Source organism: Alligator sinensis, unplaced genomic scaffold (assembly GCF_000455745.1).
Source record: "Alligator sinensis unplaced genomic scaffold, ASM45574v1 scaffold30_1, whole genome shotgun sequence".
NCBI classification, from domain to species: Eukaryota; Metazoa; Chordata; order Crocodylia; family Alligatoridae; genus Alligator; species Alligator sinensis.
Window position 1 is genome coordinate 628,798 of NW_005842060.1, and position 23,649 is coordinate 652,446.

The 23,649-nt window shown below is 42.0% G+C and overlaps 2 protein-coding genes across 9 annotated transcripts in view; one reads left to right on the forward strand and one right to left on the reverse strand.

The window, feature by feature from the left end:
* FER (FER tyrosine kinase) overlaps positions 1-3,089 on the forward strand; it is a 340,335-nt gene extending 337,246 nt beyond the window's left edge. The window contains exon 21 of one of the 2 annotated variants that reach the window (XM_025203513.1): positions 1,570-3,089. In XM_025203513.1, the coding sequence (XP_025059298.1) occupies positions 1,570-1,712 (143 nt within the window). In that variant the 3' untranslated portion in view covers positions 1,713-3,089. The remainder of the gene's footprint in view (positions 1-1,569) is intronic. The other variant, XM_025203514.1, reaches the window with a different exon arrangement.
* Positions 1-23,649, reverse strand: part of PJA2 (praja ring finger ubiquitin ligase 2) — a 255,895-nt gene that overhangs the window by 47,277 nt on the left and 184,969 nt on the right. The window contains exon 12 of one of the 7 annotated variants that reach the window (XM_006023113.3): positions 7,344-11,547. The exons of 5 other annotated variants lie outside the window; for them this stretch is intronic. The gene's annotated coding sequence lies outside the window, so the exon portion shown is untranslated. Of the gene's footprint in view, positions 1-7,343; positions 11,548-23,649 lie in introns of those variants that run through there. One more of the 7 variants, XM_025203520.1, reaches the window with a different exon arrangement.

A 23,649-nucleotide genomic window follows, 5' to 3' on the forward strand; every position in this document is an offset into this window, starting at 1 on the left:
TGCAACAGCAAGGAAAGTAGTGCCAGGGGGAGGAGTCGGGCAGCCCCCTTGCCCTCTGCCCCACCTATTTCTTCTCCCTGCAGCCTTCTTCCCCCCCCCACCACCTGCACCCCCCCAACCCCAGCTCTCCACAGCCTCTGCCCCTCCTTCTACTCCCTCCAGTCTCTGCTTCTTCCCTCCCACCCCCTCGTGATCATCAGGCACTGCTCGGGCTGCTCCGTCCCAGAGCACAGCCCTTGCCCAGCCAAACAACAGTGTCAGTGCTTCTTATTGGCAAGGCAGAGGAAGGAGTTTCCATGTGCTCCTGCCTGGGAGAGACCAGAGCCCAAGCCAGAGCCGAGCTGGGCCTGACACTAAAGCGGCGGGGTGGGGGGCTGCTGTGCGTCTGACTCTGACCCGGGATCATGGTCGGAGTCAGAGCTGCAGTAGCAGCCGCCACTGCCCCCTCCCCCCTCTGCTTCATATGTGAATATGAGATGGGAGGCTTTTTTACCCATGCTCATGGGGCGGGGGGGGCTGGGGCTTATCTTATATTTGAGTATATATAATATCTTTTGAGTAAGTATTGGAGAGTAGAAGCTATACAACTAGTTTTAATCTACAGTCTGCAACATCTTTACAATAAAATAAAAGGAAAATAAACCTCAAATTCCCCTGACTTGCTGTACCTACATAGCTATGTTCTGTTTTAAAACAAGAAAACAAATAAATTGGTAGCAATGCCTGGATGTACAGGGTTGGACCTGCCATGTAGACACTCGAATTAACCTGCCATGCAGCTCATCCTGCTGCTCATGCTGAAAAACTACACATTAGCGAGGACAAGCATCAGCAGTTAAAGAGCTGTCCTTTCTCCATGAGCTACAGCACATAGCTTATATTGTCCATGCCTTAGACTACAGTCGGTCTTTGACTAATGAGCGAACATAGTGAAAATATAGTGGAAGATGGCAAATAGTAGAAATGGGAAAGGGCCGTGAAAAAAGAACAGAGTAAAGATGTAAGAGAGAGACTACAGTAAAATAAGAGGCAGTTAAAAGGGTATTTCTCTCTCCAAAATAAAAAAGAAAAAATGAGGAATGTCAAGAGGAAATAAAGGAGAAAAATGACAGGAGGAGATGTAAGGGTAGGAAAAAAATTAAAAGTATCAGAAAAGGGCAACAGGGAAATTCATATTTTTTATGGTAAGTTTATTTTAATTTATTAATGACTTCCCAAAATAGAAACTCAAACAAAGAGGAGCTGGCAGGAATTTTCCTAGGAAATGGGGGAAGCAAAGCTTCAGATAAATTATAGCTGTAGGTGGTGTGAGGCCTATAACAGAAATTCAGCCACTGTTGGTATCTGCGGTTTAGTTTGCCAGCCAAGAAACTAAACATAGTAAGAAATGTCTCCATAATGTGTCCAGTTTATTCATAGACAGTATGTAAATTCTGTATGTAGTGACCTTAGGGAACTCGCCTTCCTCATTTTAAATTTATGGATCCCTGTATTTCTTTTTTTTTTATTTGTTCAATTTATACTACTTTTGCAGTACTGGGTTTTTTCCCTTTTATCTTTGTGTGTCAGGATATCGAATGTCAGCACCTCAGAAGTGCCCAGAGGAAATATATAAAATAATGCAGAGATGCTGGGACTACAAACCCGAAAACCGACCAAAATTCAATGAGATTCAAAAAGAGCTGTCTGCAATCAAAAAGAAAGTGACATAGTGATTAAGTAGTGCCAAACTCGACTTACTGGACTTTATTTTCCAGCAAAGTAATATTTTTCCCTCATAAACACTTTGCGTTTCTACCACATTACTTGCAATATTCTTCTGGGTTACTTTTTAAAATTAACTGTGTTTTATATATATGTAATGTGCCATCTTGGAAAATGTCTTAAGCCTACGTTAAAGCCGTAGATGATTTTGCCAAGCACTATGTATCCAGTCACATTAATAGTGTCATGTAGGATTTGTGTAAATAGAAAAGCCCATAATATAGATTTATGGGACTGTGGCTCCTCTATTTTACAGTCATTAACTGCTAGTGACATTTCTCAGACGTTTTCTACTTCACACTATAGTCTCAATCTGCTATCCCTGTCACAGATATCGGCGCCAGTGGCGCTAAAAACTTGGTGGCTGTGCCATGTGTCTGAAAGCCTTAAATCTGAAGGCACAGCTTTTTTGTAGTGTTTCAGTTAGGAACTTTATATTTGTAAAATTCTTTCTGCGACTGGTATTTTCAAATGATATACTGCTTTCAGAGGGAATATCTGAAGATTCTGGATATGCACATATTCTGTTTAAACAATGAAATCCAGAACTGTGTGTAGTATACTGTTCACATCAATTACAAGGGCATCCTTAGATTACTGTTACGATTAGGTTACTGTTGCTTCCAAGTCATGGGAAATATTTTTAACTTTGGATATTATTTACTTAATTTTGTCATGGAAAAAACAGCAGTTTATCAGGAATCAATCTGCACAGATCACCTTTGCAATGGGCCAGCTTTTTTCTACAAGGCTAACAACCAGCCTGCGTAATATGTATCTGTCAGGAAATATGGCAAATCTTCTGCCTTCTGAAATACAGGTAGCAGCAGACATAGTTGTTTTTGAATGTGCATGTACAGAAATGCTGTCAGCAAGGAGCAGGTTTGAGAACAACAGTGGCACATAATGATAGTAACTAGTAGCATTGGGTTTTTTTAAATGAGTAAAGGAAAGTAAACTGCCAGATTAGCTTTCAGAGGTTTTTTGATGTGTTTCTGAAATTTCAAAGAACTGATGTTCCTTTTCTGTATGCAGGCAGTCAGTAAAAGGATGTGTATAAAAAAAAAAAGGAAAGTAAGTACATTCCATGCATACTGTCCAAAGAAAAAGGCCACTGCTCAATATCAGAATTTTTTTTTCCCCAAATGAAACCAAAACAAGGAAATGTCACCTTTTTTCAGCCTCTGGCAGGCTGAACAAAACATAGGTAGAAACAGTCTATAGAACTCTTTCTTTGTTATGTTGGAAGTGGAAGATTTTTATATTCACACTATTAAGGACAAAAAAAATAACATTCCTATAACAGCAAAAGACAAAGAAGTCTGTAGGAATCTTTTTTGAGCCTCTGCAGAAATGGGCCTAAGCCACTGTGCCCTAATCTGACATGCCTAAGATTTTGATGTAGGTCCATCTCTAATAATTAAGCAATTAGCAGAACAAATGAAACCTCATTTGGGGCTGTCGTTAGCCCTATTCCATTTGTACAGTGGGACTAAGATGTAGTCTGTGGCTGCATTATATTTTATTTCTATTATGGTGACTTTTCTATTGGCCAGAGCACAATTTCTGCTCTTCAGCATGAATTTGTGGTAGTACTGAGTGGTAATTTTGAAGGGGCTTTGTGTGGCTGAAATAGTTGTAGTCTAGGAGAGTTTCTGTCCATATCTATTGCATTAAATTTAGCGTCCAAATAAAACAGGGCATCAGCATGCTAGACAACACTCCCTTCATTTTAGGTGGAATTGTTAGCAATCTAATTCAGGTAATGAGGAATGCTTCCTGCCTTTCTAAAATGGGTTTGTTCTGGGGGCAAAGGAAAGCAACGCACAGAGGAAAAAAGAGTAGATCAAAAATAAGGAAATACGAGTGGCACACATTTATTGTTATAATTTTTTTTTTTTAAATGCAGGGCACATTTCTTTAGCACTGCAGCCAAACTTGGCCAAAAGGTATCATCCTAACAACAAGGAATAAACAGTCTTTGGACAGTTAGCATGTTTCTAAATGTTATATGAACAGTGTGCCTTAAGTCATTGGTATGCTTGTGCAAATGCAAGTGCATAAATATTAAGAAAAGTGCAACACCCCCCTTTGAGGAGGAATCCAAGACTCAAATTTGTGATTCACGGAACTGCAGGACCCAATCTATGCACTCACTCATGTCTACAAGTAAGGACAAGAATGTATTCTCTTTTACAGACAGCATTTGTAACATTTCTCCTAAAGGTTAATATTCTTTTTCTATGAAAGAAAATATATTATTTCTTAAAGAACTCTACCTGTACCCAACCTTTAAGCAATAGAATGGCTATCTTGTCTTAATTAAATTAACAAGGCACACAGTTCTGATCCTTGTGCACAAATGTAAAGGATAAAAATTGTATTCATATTTTACTTTTCTAACTGCTAACAATTTGGAATTCATGTTGGACTTCTGCAGAAATTGAATAGCTTTTTTTTCACAACTTGGGACACCCGAAACCTGTATATTCTTTTCCAATGCAGACAGTAATTGGTTCAAAATGAATAACCTTTTGGGAAACTTTCAGGATGAATTCATTGGTATAACTTTTAATGTAGGCACATGTATTTTTCACAAAAGCTTACGTAAATGGTTTTCTTATCAATTCAGTTGTGTTTGTGGCTTAATTTATTTGTCCTGTCTGTCATGTGTAATTATTGGAATGATGTATTATTAGGAAGTGAAATCCATGCCAAATATATGCCTGCAAATTCTGTTTATACTTTGTCCACTTATGGTGGTAGAGACTACAAAAACTTACACCAGAAAAAAGAAAACGTGGCAATTTAATGTATGGAAAAGCAGGTGTAGCACTGAAGAACAAGAACCAAAGCTTCAGTTGTCTGCTTTCTGTGTAGTCTTGATGTTTTTTGGAAAAAAGAGGGTTGGTATCTTGCCTTTTAAATGAATTAACCCAATACTGAATTGTTTTACTTTTGTACATAGTTCTTTCTATATTTTGTTACTGCCAAGTTAGGAGTGTCCCCTTTGGAAATATAGTATAATAAGTTTTCACATCTGCATGGTCCCAACTTAAGGGACTCTAGTGGGGTTACTGGCATTCCCTGGTTAACAATCCAAATATTTCCAGTCTTTCAAAATTAACACTGCAAACCCAAAAAAATCAAATCCTCTAAAAATACTGTGAGGTGGAATGGTTTATCCAGGCGTGACCAATATTTTCCTCCTTTTCAAGCACTTATAAAGGAAAGGTACCAGTATCACATTTCATTCCTAGCCTTTAAAAGTAGATTTTTTTTTTAAAAGCCTGTCAAAGGTCAGCAACGCATGTGAAATTTAAATTGTTTACAATGGCAATTGAGCATTTACAATGAGTCTTAATGCTTAGTTTTGAAATGATCATCCTGGATATTAAGAAGTCCCAAGTGTATGGAGTTGTTTAGCAGGTGCAGTACTGAAAAATGGCATGTTTGAAAACATGATGGAGACCTCTGCCTTCAGCAGATGTGCGCTCTTTCTGTACAAACTGCATTTCACAATATTGATTTTCAGGTTTTTAAATACATAATAAAAAAGCAAAGGCTCCTTTTCAGCAACTGCACTCATTTAGCATTTTTGTTTAAAAACCTGATGTGCATCTTCCAACCATTTCACAAAATCTGCATCTGTGTTGCTTTATATGCTTTAACACCACTTCATAGGCTGCCTCGGGAAGTACAGCAACAGAACATTGCTTGGCAAATGGTGCTGTTTATAAAATAAACCTCACATTTGCTTGGACAGAAAATAGTCATAAAGAAATGCTAGATTACTGTACCTCACTGATTTTTCCTTCATTTTTCAGCCTTCTGACTCTCTCTCTGATAAACTTCTGTGCTTATTCAGATACTTCAAATACATTATGGAAACAAATTACTGTAAAATTACAATTGATGGCATTTTTTTTATTGCAGAGCTATCAAACATATTGGTAAATAGGAGTGTCCTTTCTCAAAATGAGGTGCAGAGAGAAGCCTTGATCACATTTCTAGCAGGATCCAAGGCTCAGAGGTATTCGGTCTGTCTGCTGATTCATGGGAAGCATACTCAGGCCGACACTATATGACATTTTAGCCTTCTTTATTCTGGCCTTTTTTCTGAGATGTTTCCCACTGGTGCAGTTGGCAGTAATAGCAATTGTGGCAGTGTTCACACAGGCTGTCTGCTAACATTCATATACCATATTCCCTGGATGTACTCTGAGCAGGCCTGTCTGACACACTGGTCAAAGCTAGCACTGTCCGTAGGGAATACGTAGCTGGAAAGCGCTTTAGAAGAAAGGCTGGTGTAAATAAAGTGTCAGGTATACCAGCCCTCTGGCTGTTAAGTGCCCACAATCTTCTGGGACATGCTGGGCAACAGTGGTGAGAATGGATGGCTGTCACAGGCAGTAACAGCACACAGGGTAAAGCATCAGGAAAAAAAAGGAAATTATTTTAATAGAAGATTCTTCCTTTTTAGTCAGTCTTATGCATTGGTACTGGAACAGATATGTAAATGGATTTGTCACGTTTTTATTACTCTTTCGGCTATTTTAAAGGCAAGCGGTTCATGCTTAAAGAGGTCGAAGTCATTACAATTTCATAAAGCACAGGAGGCCTCTTTTATTAAACAGGTTTAACCCGTTTTGTGATTACAGTACACAGTCTGAGAGCTACACTGTGGCATAAACCACGGCTGGCAGAGGGGCAGTTCTGTGGGGAAGATTCCTTGGAAGCAGTCCTGTTGATTTAGCCAGGATTTCTTTAGGAAAATGTACAGCAATCTAGGATGCAGCGTGTGCTGTCCCCTTGTCACATGCAGCCACCTAGCAGAGCCCCTTCCCTTTGCATACTCATGCAGTCCTTGCATACCTTACGGATGAGGGAGTGAGGAAGGATCCTTCAGGTCTGCAGTATTAAAGTCCTTTACCTAAATTCAAGGTCTGTACAAGGAAAAATCCCAGAGTTTCCATTACAAGGAGACCTTTGCAGATCTCTACTCTAGAAAAAGAGCTCTTAAAGTATAATGGCATCATGCGACTCCTAGCTCAACTATGGCTTGAATGGGATTGATAATCTTTTGGCTCTAGACCTCCCCAGCCATTTGTACTGAGAGAGAAGGATTAGAGACACTGGTGACTAGGCCTCTGGTTGCCTAATAAAGGTTTGCTGACCTTTTTTCTCATTGCTTTGTCTTGTCAGTTTAAGCTATATGAACCTAATAAATATAGGTATAAACATTTCTGCTATCTATTCCTAGTTTTCCACTGGATAGGTCAAAAATGATCATTTCAATAAAGTCTTTTATTATTTGCATAACTCAGAAGTCACATGTTAAGGATTTTGAGCTAGGAGATTGAATTTCCCGGCAAGCAGGAAGAATAAAAAGAAAAGTCCCTCTACCTGCTAGTCTTCTGAAGCCCTTTTTCTACCATTGAAATAGTGCAGATATCTTTTTTTGAAAGTGCAAGACATGTAGTCTCCAGTCAAATGCTCTCTCTTTAGTACAATGAAGTAGTGCAATATTAAAGAAAATCATTTTCTTCCTTGATTTGAAAGAGAGAAAAGCAGGACAGTTTTTTTTTTTAATGACAAGACAGCACAGCATACTAATCTCTACCTTGAAACCCAAAACCAGATTTAAATGCTAGGTTCAATAATTGTGTTGATTGTGTTTATCACCCTGTGGGGCATTTCATGATTGGCCTTTTGGGAACTACAACGTTAATCCAATGCGTTAAGCATTAACTGAAACAGACCTATCACTTTTAACCCTCCAAATAGTGTGGCACTCTGAAGCACCCTGTTTTTGTCTTTGATTTTAGGTTTTGCCAGTGTTTCGTTCATAAAGAGCTGCCTCTTCTGCTTTGTTTTTGCTTTTAGCCCTAACAGCTACTGTGGTCCAATTCCCCCTCCATCTCAGATCTGAACTCCTTTCCCTGTGTGGTCTCTAATCTCCTGTTTTTTAAAAGCCTAGGACATAGCCTGCCCAGGTTGAAGCTAGACACGTGGTATTTTCTTCTCCTGGTTTCTCACCTTGTGGTCTCAAAAAAGCAGAAAAATCAGCAGAAGGTCACACTGCAGATCCCTCTGCTCACATGCTGTCACAGTCCTCTCACTCCCCTTCATGCTGGCAGCATGTTTGTGCAGGGGATGGCTCAGAAACAGCTTGTAAGCATGACAACAAGAGTGCTGTATGCAGTAGCAACACTTCTTTTGAAAAGAGAAAAAGAGGTGACGATAAAGATTAAAAAAACAAACAGGAATTGCACAAAAATAGTTGTCTGTCCTGGCATCTAATCAACTTAGGTGCTGAAAACATGTGGGGGAAGGAAGATGGATAGTGGAGGAAAAAAACCCAAAAATGTGGGTATGGTTTTTTCCCCAGTGTGTGCCCTGCTACTGAAAAGTCCCCGTCCCAACCCACCCCTGCCCCATTGGCTATACCACGTGGACAGAACTTGTGGTCGCTCATGGTAGCATGGTCTCACAGTGCTTCTGGGACTCAGACTGGTGAGAGGTTCATCATGTGCAGAGAAAGGAGAGCAAAGCTAACTTGAGGGATTCTGCTGCCCCAGACAGGCTGGTAATTATGCACCTCTCTAAGAGATCTCTCTCAAGGGCCGATGTGATTTCAGATCATCAGCACACTTTAGCAGAAAGTTCACATTCTTTAAATTTTCATGATAAGAGTCTACAATTCTGTTTAAATTCCACTTATCTTTGCTCCCTTTAGTCTCTCAGAAACTGCCAGATCCATTACTTCCAGAATCCCATTGAGCTCCTTTGCTAAATTGTTCCAGATTCTGTAAAATATTAAGTATTGCTCAGTAGGTAGATGTTTTTTTTCCGCGACGTGAAGAAACGAGTCTTGGCTAGCAGATGCTTGAGATCACAGGACGTAGTCTTTAACTACTATAGGAGCTGGGAGAGCAAATGAAGGCTCAAGATTTCATCTGTAACTGTTGTCTAATTCAAGGTAGTCTGTTCTTTAATTCCCTGAGGAGCTTTGATACTAGAAAAATCAACTTTGATTACGTTCTGTTCAAACAATTGTTTAAAAAGGAACAAACACGATCGTTATATGCATATTGAGTTCACTTGTCATTTGAGATTATGAGCATTTGGGGACAACTCAGCATTTCAAATTGTGTATTAAGGGGAAATTCCATTTACAGGTAAATGCAGCAGTTGTCGTCTCAGTAACATCCTGTCATCCTTCTGTGTATTGTGATCCCATTGAAATACTCTGGAAGGAATTGTGTGTAGAGACAGAGACTGGAGAATTGCCTCTCCAGTTTTGACTTCTTTCACTTCTTTTTCTGGAGATTTCTTATTATTGACCATGTTTTGAAGGCTGTTCTTCAAATGTAGTATCACATCACTAAGGCAGAGCCTTTGGAACTTTCTAATAAAGGGAGCACTTTTGTTAGTGGTTTTAAAAGAGTTTTGCAAATGGAACTGGAGAACTAATTCAGAATGCTGGCTAGGCAGCAGAGAGAGGATGCAGGCAGTTGCTTTGAAGCTTTCGCTCACTGTCAGAGTATTTCACTTTTGATTTGCAGATCTCTTGCTATCCCTGTGTTTTTCTCTCTTGATCAGCGAGTGTCTATCATGCTAAAATATGCAACAATTTAGTAATATGAATAAAAAGACTGGTAGGAAGTAGGCTAAAACCAGTACACTGATCAGGTGGAAAAAACCTGTGGCTCAGATCATCGTTTTACATACTCCTCCCCCCCACCCCCCAAACTGTGTGCCACATTGCACCTGTAAAAGCAAACAGTTTGCAAACCATTTCAAATCATAAGCTCAATTGGACAGCTTTACATACAGCTGAGCTCAGGAGATGAGTTCCCATTCTGAAAATGCCTGCAGGAGGGCATCAGGCACATTAAGCTCACCTGGCTTCATGAAACATGAACTGCTGCTGGCATGTGGTGCTTGGAGCAATATTTTTAAATGACTGCCATCGCGCTGTTTACAGCCCTGATACAATTTTAGAAGTGGCTGTAAAATATACAGGCTGTCCCATTTTACTTAACTTGAGCTGTGCAAGAAGAGACAGAAAAGCACGCTTCCACATTAAAAACCACCAGCAGTTCAAGCCAAGGAGGCTTGTGAAAAGGAAAAAAAGATGATGGACAAGAAAGAGAGAAAAAGATCGCTGTTGGATTATTACTATATACAGAGCGGGATTCTCCATAGCACAGGAAGAGAGCCATCTTAGAACAGCCAGCTCAGACATGTCAGTTCAGTCTTGCTCAAATTGTCAAGACAAAGGGAAGGAGGAACCATTTTACCTGTATGCATGCAGATAAATGCAGAAGCAGAACAAAACTCAAGATTAGGGATATATAAACTACATGCTTGGGACATCAAAAAAAAAGATTTGGGGCAAATTCTGTTCTTATGTTAATGTAGTGCAGCCCCATGGCCAATAGCAGGGTTGGACCACTATAACATGCCAACAGAATTTGTTTGTAAGATTTCCAGAAGTGACTTCGGCCCCTTCCACCTTCTTCAGAACCTCTCTCCACAATCCTCGTATGCTTCTTGGAGAACTGTTCCTCAAAAACAAAGGCTGAGTTCATCTTTGGTTTCATTTGGCCCAAAATATTCAGAAGTCCCAAAGATAACACTGCAAGTATAAATCACATCCTCAAAGAGACTAGACAGTCCAACTGAACACATAGTCCAGGCTCTGTGATTACTATATGATCTGACTAAAGGCTTCAAGATAACTGGCTTTAATGTGGAAAAGGTGTCCTAGGTAGATGAAATATGCCTGTCCAAGTCTGTCACTACAACATAGATCAGTCTATTCTTTATCCTTAGGGACCGGTGTGTAACTACCAGCGCCTGCCCACCCAGGGAATCACTTCGCTTCAGTCGCGGCCGACAGACCAATTCCAGCTGATTAACTTTCACATTTTTCTATTGAACCTCAGTGAGAAAACCTGCTCTTTAGTTAATGCTTCTCAGAACTCTCCAAAACATCCTAATATTCCTGAATCATTGTTTTCCTCCACTTTATTTTAAGAGGCCAGGTTTCCTTACATCACACAGCATAACCTTTCACTTTTCCAGCGCTATAGTTTTCTTCTCATATTCCAAGGCTTGCAAGCTTAGATGTGTGGCGTTTTAGTCCATCCTTCGCTAACTGACTGATTTTTTTTTGAACACTTGGAACAAGGCTTTATAGATTTACCTCAGCAGGTGGACCAAATACCAGCAGGCCTCTGATCTGTAACAGTTTTGATTAAAAGCATTACATTGCATTTGATTAAGTGGAATTAAATCTAATTAACAAGATTTTATTTCAAGTACGTCACTGTTTCTTGCACCCAAATTTGCCTTAACGGGTAAGTGGGATTTTCTTGACAGTCACTGATATTATTAATTTGAGTAACCTTTGATGCTTCTTTGTCGGGTAAAACAGCACCCTTGCTCTGGAACGCTAGAGAAGCCAAATCAAGGTCCTGTGCGACATTCGGACGTGGGGAGCTCAGGATGTCTCAGCGTTTCTGGTGGGATCCCTCTACTGAATTCCCTGCATCCACTAGGGATGTGCATACCACCCACTACAGAACCTGGACAGGGCCCTATTCCGTGCCCGCTTACAGCGCTAGACCACTGCATGTGCTCAGGGGTATTAGTGACAGCATTTTGCCTGCATCTTATACAGATACACAAGGAATGAGATGTAGAAGGCCCCTTCCCTTTACCTTGGACTCTGCTGTGCCACAGTCTCCAGTGGTTCCTCCAGAGAAACACCAACTAGAGAAAATACCTTCAATGGGAATTTGTTCTTTATGATATTAGCTGTAATAATGGCTAAATAACCCATATCCTCCAGTAAGTTCCCCACACAATAATGGACTTCAGCTAGGAAGATGGCTTAGGAGTAAAGAAATCTAATAGAGGAGGACTCGGGGGTTTCTGCTTCGACATTGTGTTGTCACAAAGGCGTAACCCAGAAAGTAAGAGAGTCTGAAAAGAAGCAGCCTGATTCTTATTTATTCTAAAAACATCTAGGAAAGCCACAACACATATTATGTCTTTTAGTTAGTGAGTCACCATCCCTGCTAATAAAGCAATTGCACAGAAAAGTCTAGAAGAGGCATCTAAAAAAGATGCATCAACTGACAGTTGTTGGGAGCACTATTTTTCCAATTATGTTTGCTAATTTTTCTTCTGTATACCTGAGTGAGGAGCTGGGGGTGAGGGAAGGATGGGACATGGAAAGGAAGATTCACTGACATACAGTATATGGCAGTATGCTAGACTTTTGACACCTGTAGCCTTGAGTAGGGTACTGTTGTAATTTTCAACCATTAAATGTATTTAGAACTTTTTTTGTTTAGTGCCAAAGTATGTACCAGCAAGTTTAATATCAGGTTAAGCACTTTCTATGCTCTTTGTTCTTTAAAAATAATATATTTGTAAAATAGATAATGCATAACACTGGAAATGGGCACTTCTTCCCAAAAGTGCATGCGTTACAAAAATGGGGGGGAAGCCTTTTGTAGGTATTTCTGGCTGTTTAACGAGTCTGAAAATGGCAGATCAATAACACAGTTTAATTGTCTATCCTTTATAATTTTATTATAGGTCTGCATTTTAACTCTTATTTATTTGCCCATTTTAATATACATGAAAATAACACCTTTGGACTTAAGCTAACATTGTTTTTTAATTTTTTTTCTATTACAAAATGGGAGTTGACTGCTCTTGTAAACTGCAGGCTGGTTTTTAATAGTCTCCTATCTTTTCTGATGCACCAATTACCACTAATGAGTCTGCAGTTCTCTTTTTTACTGTATTCTTCCAATAAATGTAGAATATTTGTATCAGGTTGTGTGTGTGTCTCTCTCTCTCTCATTTGATATCTAAATGTTTATATTTCTTCTTTTGCTCTTTTAGATAAATATAAATGAAAATGAGGGAGGATTATCTCTAAAGGAATATCCATCATAGAGATAGTACAATGCATAATATCCACTTCAGTCATTAAGTTGATATGACTTCTGATGGCAACATCTGAGTTTGCTTCCCATAAATCCAATAACTACTACACTGCCTTGGACACTTCCTGTTAACAACCATGTTTCACATTTTACTGTGTGGCATCTAGGCATAATTTATTTTTTTTATTATGAGTACCTTGTATATTATAACACAGCAAAAACAGGCACAGAGTTAAGGTTTGGCTTTGAAGCTGAAATATTGCACCTGAATAAATTTGAGCAATTGTTAGAAGAGATATTTCTCTTAATTGATGTCCATTTTAATCATCTTTCAACAGATCAATAATCTTCCTAAAACAAGGATTTTTCCACTATTATTTACACAGATACCCAGCACCCATCCTCACCTCTAAAACAGCATGCCTGTAACCTCCTTCAAACTTGTTACCTCTACATTACACCAAAGTGAGATTTTTTTTTCACAAGAGTGGCCAAGCCAAAGGATGGTTACATTTGCTTTACACAGTTTATCATATTAAAGGTTTTTGCCTTCATGCATCTTCCTCCTTTTATTACAAAGTTACATCCATGTGATTTTGGAGTGTATCCATCTCTGGGCGGGAGAGCAGAAACCTGTCAGTTCACTGCACATGTGCAGGCAACAGGGAAAATGTGGTAAATGTACTAAAGTACTCCCCGATTTTTAAGGGAAGGGATATCAGATTTTTAATGCCCAGTAAATAGATAATAGTTCTGTGTTGGAAGTCCCCAACATGGTACATGCACACATACAGAATAAAGTGTTTGAACCCAGTAAAATAACTGAAGAGGGATGACTGAAGCAGAAGCCGCAAATGGGGGGTGTCTCAGTGAGATGAGACAGTGCCCTGGAAGAAAGGGGGCCCAGGTTCTGGACTGGGACCCTGTTCTCAATGGTGCAGAAACTATCCCAGTGTTATTTATCCATTTATACAATAACTACAAGTGCAAGATGCATGGGCTAGCTTCATGAGGTGGGGCTAGAAAATACTTTAGGCAATGCCTAGGCCATCACCTGGTCATTACAGCACTCTGCTGGGAATCAAGATAGCAGGTTCATACCCCTCCTGTCACAAGGGATCTAGCCATGCATATGCAGAAATTTTTGCAACACAGTTGCAAATAGAATCCAAACTCTGTATGAGTGCCAAAAAAGTGCCATTATGTGGTGATGTGAGCGTCATTTCAATGTGTGAAGGCGAAACTCTCCACAGCCCTAAGCTATTATGCATTAAAAGCTTGCTAAGTTTCATTTAAAGCACAGCTGTACACCTACTCAGTGGTCTGAGGCCATCTGGCCCCTTCCCACTGCATTGTGCCAGCATCCTTATACCATGCCATGTACCCTCTAGCCCCACCAGCACTGAACAATGGCAGGTGACTCTGCTGAACTGCACTGGGTCCCCAGTCCTCCCAGAGATGGAAACAGGAAACAGATGTTGGAGAAGGGAGGGGGAGCCTAGAGCCTCTGGTGGCATCAGCAGAAGGAATTGAGGGAGCAGCGCCTATTCTGGGAGCCCAGGGCTGTGAATTAACTTCTTAGGTGCTCTCAGCTGGACAGCCACAGTTTATAGTCTCTCACCTGAGAGCGCATGATGGGTGTTATACATCTTTCTAGCCTCTTGATGGTGCCTTCCTTTTCTGGGGTGCCTTGAAGACCCACATTCCCATTTCCAGGCTTCAGCTTCCTCCCTTTACAGCATGACCTAGTTCCCACGGATTTCATTTGCTTAGAAAAGCAACAAGGGCTGTCATTTTGCTCTTACACAGTCACCACCCTCTGTACAGGAGACTGTGGATCTTTTTTGAGCTTCAGAAAAGATTAGGCAGGAAATGGAGCTTCAGAACCCCTCCAGGAATGCTTTCTTCTACCTGTGTGCACCAATGCTAGGCCACTGGTTAAAAGCAGTGCAGGGGGTGGTCCTAAGTGTCTTGTGAATCTCAGCCTTAACCTCATAACACTGTGCTCCAAGGCTGCACCTCTGGCACTTGGCGTGCGTGACTTCCCCTTTCCAGACTTATTTATAGACATGGCTCTTTCAAGACCATCTATTGAAGCTATTCTATTTAGCATGGAATAAATTAAACAGCCATTGGACCAACAAAAGGGTGATAATGACTATAGCTGATAGATTGGGGCACTCTCCTGGGAGGGAAGAGTCTCTTCAGGTAGAACAAAGGACGTGTGGAGGAGCGATCTAATCGGTGGAATCTCAACTAAAACAGGAGCACCCCCACTGCCTACTGCTCGGCCATGCTTCGTGCAGAGCCCAATCTGATAAGTATTCCCAGAGCATGGCTACTGCACTGAGACCTGCAGGGAAGGGGGGCAGGGGACAGCCTACATTGTAAATCCCAAGAGGTGTTAACTACAAGAGAAGTATCAGGATGATCAGTGCTATCAAGACTGGGGATTCTTCCATGCATGCTGAGAAGCAGAATTTCAAGCATCTAGGGGCTTTTAATGTCAAAAACATAAGTGCTTACAAAGTTTAAGCACCCTCATGGTGAGGCAGCAGTGGAGTAGGGGTTTGGATGTAGCTACCCAAAATGTCCACCACGTATTTGGACACCTAAGACCTCCCTGTCCCCTTGCAAAACTGACTAACCCCAGTCTTCTCCCATCTGGTAGCTGTCATATTGAATGAAATAGTTTGAATGTTTGTAAAGGTTGCCCATTAGCCAGTTTCAGGAAGAAGATAGGATTTATCTCCTTATCTAAGTCATTGTTTTTGGGACTACGTGCAAAATGTCCTGACTTCGGTTAAAGTCTCAATTTAAATGTTATCTTTAGAAGTCTTTTACAAAGAGAGCAAAAATCCTGAATTCCGAGAGATCAAAGCCTAAGGCCTTTTAACCAAATTGGTAAGAAAAGGGCATTTGTAGTGATATGGAAGTCTCCCCAAGAGTAATTTAAAATGCTCAACAAAGGCAAAAGAATCTGTTGCGTAAGATCCGAGCCCAAATTTGGGAGTAATGACAAGTTGAGTAGGAGGAGCCCACTGATGGCAGCTCACTCAATAAAAACTGTAATTTACTGTTCCAATTTGGAGGTGACTTCACTTGCAGAACAACGAAGGAAGAATCGCAAGTGTAGGCCGGAACAGACTGATCACCTGATCCAACCTCTCCGTGAACACGAATTTCTTAGTTCACGTTGAAGCTGCAGAGCGCCTGAAAGGGACTGAAGGAAGGGGACTTAGTCCTATCACTGCTGAGCCCAGCTCATTGAACCGTATTGCTGAGGCCAGCCTATTGAATCGTATTGCTGAGGCGAGCCTATTGAACCGTACTACTGAGGCCAACCCATTAAATCGTACTACTGAGGAATGAAACCATATTTTGGTATTTGGCTTACTGGAATTCTAGGATTGTAAGTATATTATGAAAAATAACAGTATTGATTCAAATTTAACTTTTAGTTGTAATTGTAGTTGTTTTTGTAACACTAATTCTTATAGCATTGTTTGGGAAGGAAGTGCATTCGGAGCATTGTTTCTGATATATGCAATTATTGTGTTTTTAATGTTTGTGGTGTTTCTTAAAGCTAAGCAGTGTTATATACGTAGCAAAGAGTTTTAAAATAAAATTGTGTTGTATGAATTAAGTGTGTAATCATTGTGAAATCGTGCAATCAGCTAACTACTCCCCCAGCCAGTGCATCAAAACGAATCAGTAAATTGTGTGGGATTTTCTCTATTCCATAACCACCTAGAGACAGTAGCTAATTCTTCAGGAAAGCACTCAGGAATGAAAATACTTTGGGAACTGAGCAGAGAGAAAAGGGTCATAACTGTCCCTGAGGGTCACACATGGGAGAGGTGGCCTCTGAACAAAATATGCCCTGACCTAATGAGGGCTTTAACCATTAAGAGCAGGGCACTGACTGCACTGGAAGGGAAGTCTGAGCCCGTATATCAGCAAAGAGCTCTGCTAAAATATCCCCAACAGTTCATTCCACTAAGATGTTCTCTAATTATCGGAAAGGGAATTTTAAAAGAATCTGCAGCTGCAGCCAGCTCTGTCTTGTCCTGCTCAGCTGTGCAGTCGTGCCAGGCCTCAGAAGAATGAAGACAGAGCTATTCTTTGAAAATCTGCTACTGCCAAACTGCTGAGCAGAACAGGGTTAACAGCACTGCCTTCTGATCTGAAGCCCCACTCCAGCTAATTAGCAGGCAGGCCAGGGAAGGAAGGAAACTGATAAGCAAGCAGGGACTTCAAAATTTTACCATACCTCATACATACTGCAGGAGGATTATTTGGTACAACTACAACATTATAGGAAGGATTTAAATTTACAAACCTCTCATGAGATCCCAAGGATCAGGTCCAGGAAGGAACCTTTAAGCACTACCGAGAGGAAAAAAATAAACCTTCACTCAGCAGGCTCCTAACTCTATATGACCGTAAAATCACCACCCGAGTTCTGGCTGGGGCCCAGGTTTCTGTGAATGGATGCAACAGAACTACCTCGGTCCTGCTGCTGCCAAGGTGCTCAAGTCCTAGCAGAATTCCCTCTGCCTATCTGGCCTGCAAGTCTCACTCTGTCCGGACATACCTATTAGATCAGACTTTGCACAGAACAGTGGTGGGAACAAGACTTGTTGGTACTGGCTGGCTAGGTCTGTGCCTGTCCTCTCCTATTCTTCCCAAAAACCCAGGAGGAGAGCATCTCACTCAGATCACTTCTTTCCATTAAAAGCATTAGAGCCAAGGGCACATGCCTGGGAGGTGGGAGACCTCAGTCCAAATATCCTTTGCACCTGACCTGAACAAAGGACTTGAATCTAGGGCTCCTACCTCCAGGGAAGGGTTGGGGGAAACAGAGTACCTGTGTTCTTCCATGGAAACGGATGGACTGGCTTAGATGCCTAATTCCAGAAGAGGACTGAGAATCCCAACCAAAGTCCCTTGAATCTTACCCACCTACCTGTCAGATAAGGAGTTTACTAGCATCTCCAACTACCTACAGGGAGGTGGGGCCCTGCTCAATTTGCTCTGTGACTCTTAAGTTTTAGCACCCAGTCCTCCTCGTGGAGACTGGGTGCCTATAAACATGCAGAGGGGACAGAAGGTCCTGAAGACATTTGGGACTGGAAGGTTAAAACAAATTGATGTTCTAATTAAAGTTTTAATACAATCAGACTTGGGAGGGGTGCAATGATCTGTTAGGTAAAAAGACTCTATGGGTATCACTGCATGTGCTTATTAGGAAGCCCTCTGCAGAGAAGCACATTGCTATTTTCCAGTCATTTTCTAAACATATAAAAGAGATGTACACACAACACCAGTGCGCTCTAATCTGGGAACGGTAGATTTCCTGTCCCAGAGAAAATAATGCAGTCAGCCCCAAGGTAGCATAGTTCTTTGAGTTTCATACAGACACCATGGAAACTGCAGCCTACTGCTTGTTTTCATATATATTATCTCACCATTAGCACCCCCCTTCAGTTCTCTGCAAGCTTGTTATTCCAGAAGTGCGGCTGTTAACTATTTCCCTCTGAAATGTGACTAAACTAGAGAGGGCATTATATGCTGAAAAAAGAAGTCATCACAGGCTTGTGTGCTACTTTTCCCAATAGCAAAGCAGCTGCAGGTTTAATAGCCCATGTTCTGCCAACACATTTCTCTCTAAAAATGGTGGGAGTGTCTAATATTGACTGGCAACAATCTTGAAACCTCAAAGAACAGATAAGTGCTGGCTCTGTACTCTTGCAGGGACACAATATTCTAGTGCGGACAGTTTTGGGCTCAGGATCCATTGGTCTCCTGTCAATTGCCTAGAGTATAGCTCCTGTTGTTTTACAGAATTTATGAGCTTGCCTGTACTTCTGAGAGATGAAAAGAAAAAGTATACTGCATTTTACCAGATGAAGGTAATATCTGATTGCTTGAGGGATAATGCACAGAACGCAAAAAGGCTAGCCTGACAGCTAATATTAGGAAGTACAAGCACCAGCTAAGAATACCCATCCTATTATGCTACCTGCAAAGAAATAAATTAAAGCACGAGGGAGGGGTGGAAAAAAAATATAAAAATCAAACCATGTAATTCAATTAGCACATATATAGAGAGAGATCCACATAGCAATTGACTAGCAATAAGATTCCTTAGCTCCCATCAGCCCCTTTAGGTGCCTACCAGTCATATTCACCAAAGGATCTATCCTTCTCAGTATTCAGTGTTACATGACCTAATTTTGCCTTGCCTGGAATCCAGAACTTTGAATCTGGTGTCTAGGCTCCCAGTACAATGCAGGGAGCGAGGCCATGGACTAGAGCAGTGGTGCCCATCCTTTTGGGCCAGATAAGAAGTGCAGAGTGAGTCCATGAGCCATACCTGGTCCATGGGCCTGACCTGTAGCAGGGGGGCAAGGCCAGGGCCTGATCCATGTGGCATGCTGGATTGGGCCCAGCATATGGCCTCAGCCCTGCACCCTAGCTTGGGCCCTGTGCCCTATCATGCCTCTGGCTTGGAAATTTGATGGTGGGGGAGTGGTGGTAATGTTAATTGCCACCGATCCTCGCTGCTAAATTTATGAACCACTGAGGGTCCCCACAGGTCAGATGACATGGCTCCACGGGCCAGACCTGGCCCACAGGCTGGAGGTTGAACACTACTTGCATACAGGTTGGGGAGCCATCTGGTTGGTGGAAGACCTGCATGTCAGGTTTAGAACTACCGGACATATATAGGGACAATAGTGCACTGAACAGTGCCTCTAGAAACTGTCTCCAATTCTGATTCTGCCCCAACACAGCCTTAAGACCAGCAAAGCAGAAGTGGTGAGCTTCCTCTGTTGTGGAGCTTGTACTGATCCCATTTCATTGCCTTTACTCTGTCTGAGTAGAAAAGGTGACCAAATGCTCAGCCCACATGCCAGACCAATGCAGAACACGAGAGCAGGTCATGTTCAGCGTGTGAAGAGCTCGTGATCATGAGGCTGACCAGCTCATGATCAGACAGCCTTAACAAATCAGGAGCTGCAGGAGAAGCGTGACTGCCTGGCCAGCAGACACACTCTCTTAACTGTAAATCAGCAGCCTCCTCCAATTGGCTGAAGAGTTTATAAAAGGGGCAGCGCGCTAAAGCACAGGGTCCCGGGTTCCACACAAGCCCTTGGATAGGACTGATCACCCTGTCCAGGAATCCGTGTCCCCATGGCCGAATAGTCATACGAATAGTCATATTATTTCACCGAGTAGTGAGCTCTCCATCCGCACGTACATCGGAAAAAGCAATTGCTATCTCCTACCTGTCATCTTTAACTACTGCTTCACCACTGTCGTTTTGTTGTGTAACCACTGTTGAAATCTTACTGTAAGTAAACGTTAAGTTCAATTTTACTATCTTCCAACTGAGTCAGTGTCCCTTTCATCCCCGGCCTGTCCATAAGGCAGGTTGGTCATCCACCCGCCCCCCGGTTCAACTGGTAAACCGCCTGGTGAGTGCTGCGGTTGCCGACATACTCAAGGTCCCCTGTCCTTCTGGCTCCCAATAGGTCTGGCCCCTGACTAGGACTCTCAGCTCCTGACCCCTGGACTATATTAGACCCTGGCTCCTGATTCCAGTCTGTTCTTTGGCTCATCTCATAGCTCCCAACTCCAGTCAAGGTTGTAACCATTATACATGACTGACCTCCAGTAGTGTAACCTGGGGTAGCCAAGTGGAGCACATGCACTGGGCACTAAAGGGAGGGATGCCAGAAGGCTGGGAGGAAGGAGCACCTCATCCTCCCACCCCCAACCCTGTCTGCACTTTCCAGCTACAGGAAGCAGCAGCACAGGCGGTGTGTCACAGAACACAAGGCATTCTGGGAATCATAGTTCTATAGAGCAGCAGTGGAGTTCACAGCTGTTCAGGGCAAAACTGACCCCATTTTTTAGCACCAAAAAAAAATCAGCATTTTTTTTTTTACCTCCCAGAGATGGGATTCAATGACAAAAATGGGATGAAAGTTCCCACCAGCAGCAAAGAACTCCACTGCCACTCTACAAAACTACAATTCACAGAACATTTTCCACTCCATGACACACACTGCCCACACGATTGCTTGTTGCAATGGGAGACGGGTGAGAGACACCTTCGCAGTGCACTTTCTTTGCACATTATGCCTCGAGGGCCTTCATCCCTGTCTCTGGGGGTTACAGCAGACAATAAGCTGAATGTGAGCTACAAATGTGCTCTTGTTGCAAAGAAAGCTAATGGCATACTGGGTTACATTAATAGGAACATTACCAGCAGATTGAGGGAAGTGATTATTCCCCTCTATTCAGCTCTGCTAAGGCCACATTTCCAGATACTGTATTTGGTTTGGGCCCCCCACTACAGAAAGGATGAAGACAAATTGGAGAGTCCAGCCAAGGAAAATGAACATTGTTAGGGGGCTGGGAACATGACTTCTGAGGAGAGGCTGAGGGAATTGGGTTTGTTTAGTATGAAGAAGAGAAGACTGAGGGAGGATTTGAGAGCAGCATTCAACTACCTGAAGGGTGGTTCCAAAGAGCATGGAGTTGGACTGCTCTCGGTGGTGGCAGACGACAGAACAAGGAGCAATGGTCTCAAGTTGCAGCAAAGGAAGTTTAGGTTAGATATTGGGAAAAATTATCCTACCAGGAGGGTAGTAAAGTACTGGAACAGGTTACCCAGAAAGGTTACAAAAAGCTTTATCCTGGGCGGCATTAAGCCAGACAAAGCCTTGGCTGGGATGATCTAGTTGGGGATGGTCCTGCTTTGAGTAGGGGGTTGGACTTGATGACCTCCTGACATCCCTTCCAACCCTAATTTTTGATGATTCTGTGATTCTGACTCTAGGGCATGTTTCCGGGGTTTCAAGGTATAGAGCTACAAGGTACAGTGGGGCTTTAAAAACAGTCTCTTACATGAATGTCTCAAGCATGGGGCTACTGGATATTATCACATACAGATAGTCACCAAATAATGAAATATTCCTTGGGCCAGGTGGTTGGGACTTTTCCTTAGGGAAGGGTTGTGCAATTTGCTTGGGGCCATAAGCCATATCCAACCCAGCCAAGTGCTGCCACAACAGCCAAGACAGCTGTGGCAGCGGTGTGGGGTCCCACAATGGTGGGGAAGGGGACACTGCAGGGTCCAACAGTAGCAGGAGCATGGGGCCCAATGGAGGGTGGGAGTGGTGCAGGGTCTGATGGCAGCAGGAGTGGGGGTAGTGCAGGATCTGGGAGACAAAGCACAAGGTCCACTGGAGGCAGGGGTAGTACAGAGTCCAGAGGGGTGCAAGCCAAGCTCACCATCAATGAAGCCAGAAGGCTCATCTTCTTTTGAGCCTGAATTACTGATTTTCTTAAAGTAATCCTTTCTTCACTGACAAGTGTCACTGTCAGGATTTAGACTTCAAGTCAAAACATAACAAAGGCCAGGATTGTTTTGTCTTGCAGTGAAAAAAGATAATATAATTTTCTTCCCTAGATTCAAGGTTCTGTTGCTTTCTAAAACTATATTTAAAGTAAATTACCCATCACCTTGATGGTAATCCTGACACTTTTCTGGGTGACAAATTATGATACCAGTTCCAAAAGGATTTTTTCTTTTAAAGTGTATTTCTTGTAATAACCTGACAGTAAAAAAGTGTACAATAAACCAGTAGCCTTGACACTAAAGATTACCAACTGAATAGATTACACTCTTCAATGTCTCTTATGCTCCTGTAGCAATAATATTTATAAAATGTAGCATAAGTTGTATTTCTGTATTTCTATGCACTCTTTTTCAAACAGAGGAAAAACACATAAAGTGTATATAGTCTTGTCTATCAGGTTACATAATTCCCAATAAAAATGGTGTGAGCAATAGGCATTTATAGCATCCTTAAAAAATTACAAGTAAAGAGTATGATAATATTATTCCACTGCTTCGGCCCCAGTTAATGAAGGCACTTAAGCAATGTGCTAAAAATCGCACAGACTTCTAAAACCATAGGGTTTGAAACCAATTTAGGGTGAAGTTACACGTTACTCTTAGACCATACTAAGTCAGTGGAATGTTAAGCAGTGTTAAAGTTACAACGTACTGTGCACGTCAAGTATTAATACCATTTCTTGCCTGCACAAGTGACTTGCCCCCAGAGGCCTAGTGAGCATGGGCATTGCTAGAAGCCAGGACATCTGGGCTCTATCCCTGCTCTGGGTGGGGTGGGGTGGGGTGGGGGGGGGTCTGCATCTGGGAATGCTGGAAGACTGCAAATTGCTCATTTTTATCTCTGTGGAAAATATGAGATAGCAAGCATGTCCCAGAGTTAAAGTTATGCCACATCAGGCAAGGATTGAGAAGTTAAGAGGGCACTTAGCGGGAGTTAATGAGCTTTAACCTGCAGATGATTGTATTTTAAAGTACCTTTAGTATGGTCGAAGTATAACATTCACCCATAGTAAATACATTCCTGACAGCTTGGGGTATGGTCTAGAGTTCCAGCCAGATTTAAAATCAGGGTAACTGTTTAATTCCCTACAGAATAGGTGCCATGGGTAAAACATGGTAACCATGACTGTATCTTGTTTGACTTGCACACTACAATGGTTATGGTTTTGTCTGAAACACCTGTCGCAGGACAATTAGTTATTCAATGTGCCCTGGATTTCATTTTTTCCTTTTAGAAAATGGGGCCATTACATAGAAATGAGATTAGCATGAAGGGAAGTCAGTAGTTAATTAAAAAGCAAATTAAAAAGGTAAGCTTAATGGAAAGGTATTGACAGTGGTACATTACAAACACAGGCAACTGGTAGGGGGGAGCACGGTGGGGGAGATGCACATGTCCCCGACTCAGCACCACTCAGGACAGGGCAGTTTTTTTGCCATGCAGGCTGGCAGGATGATGCGGGGGGGGGGGGGGGG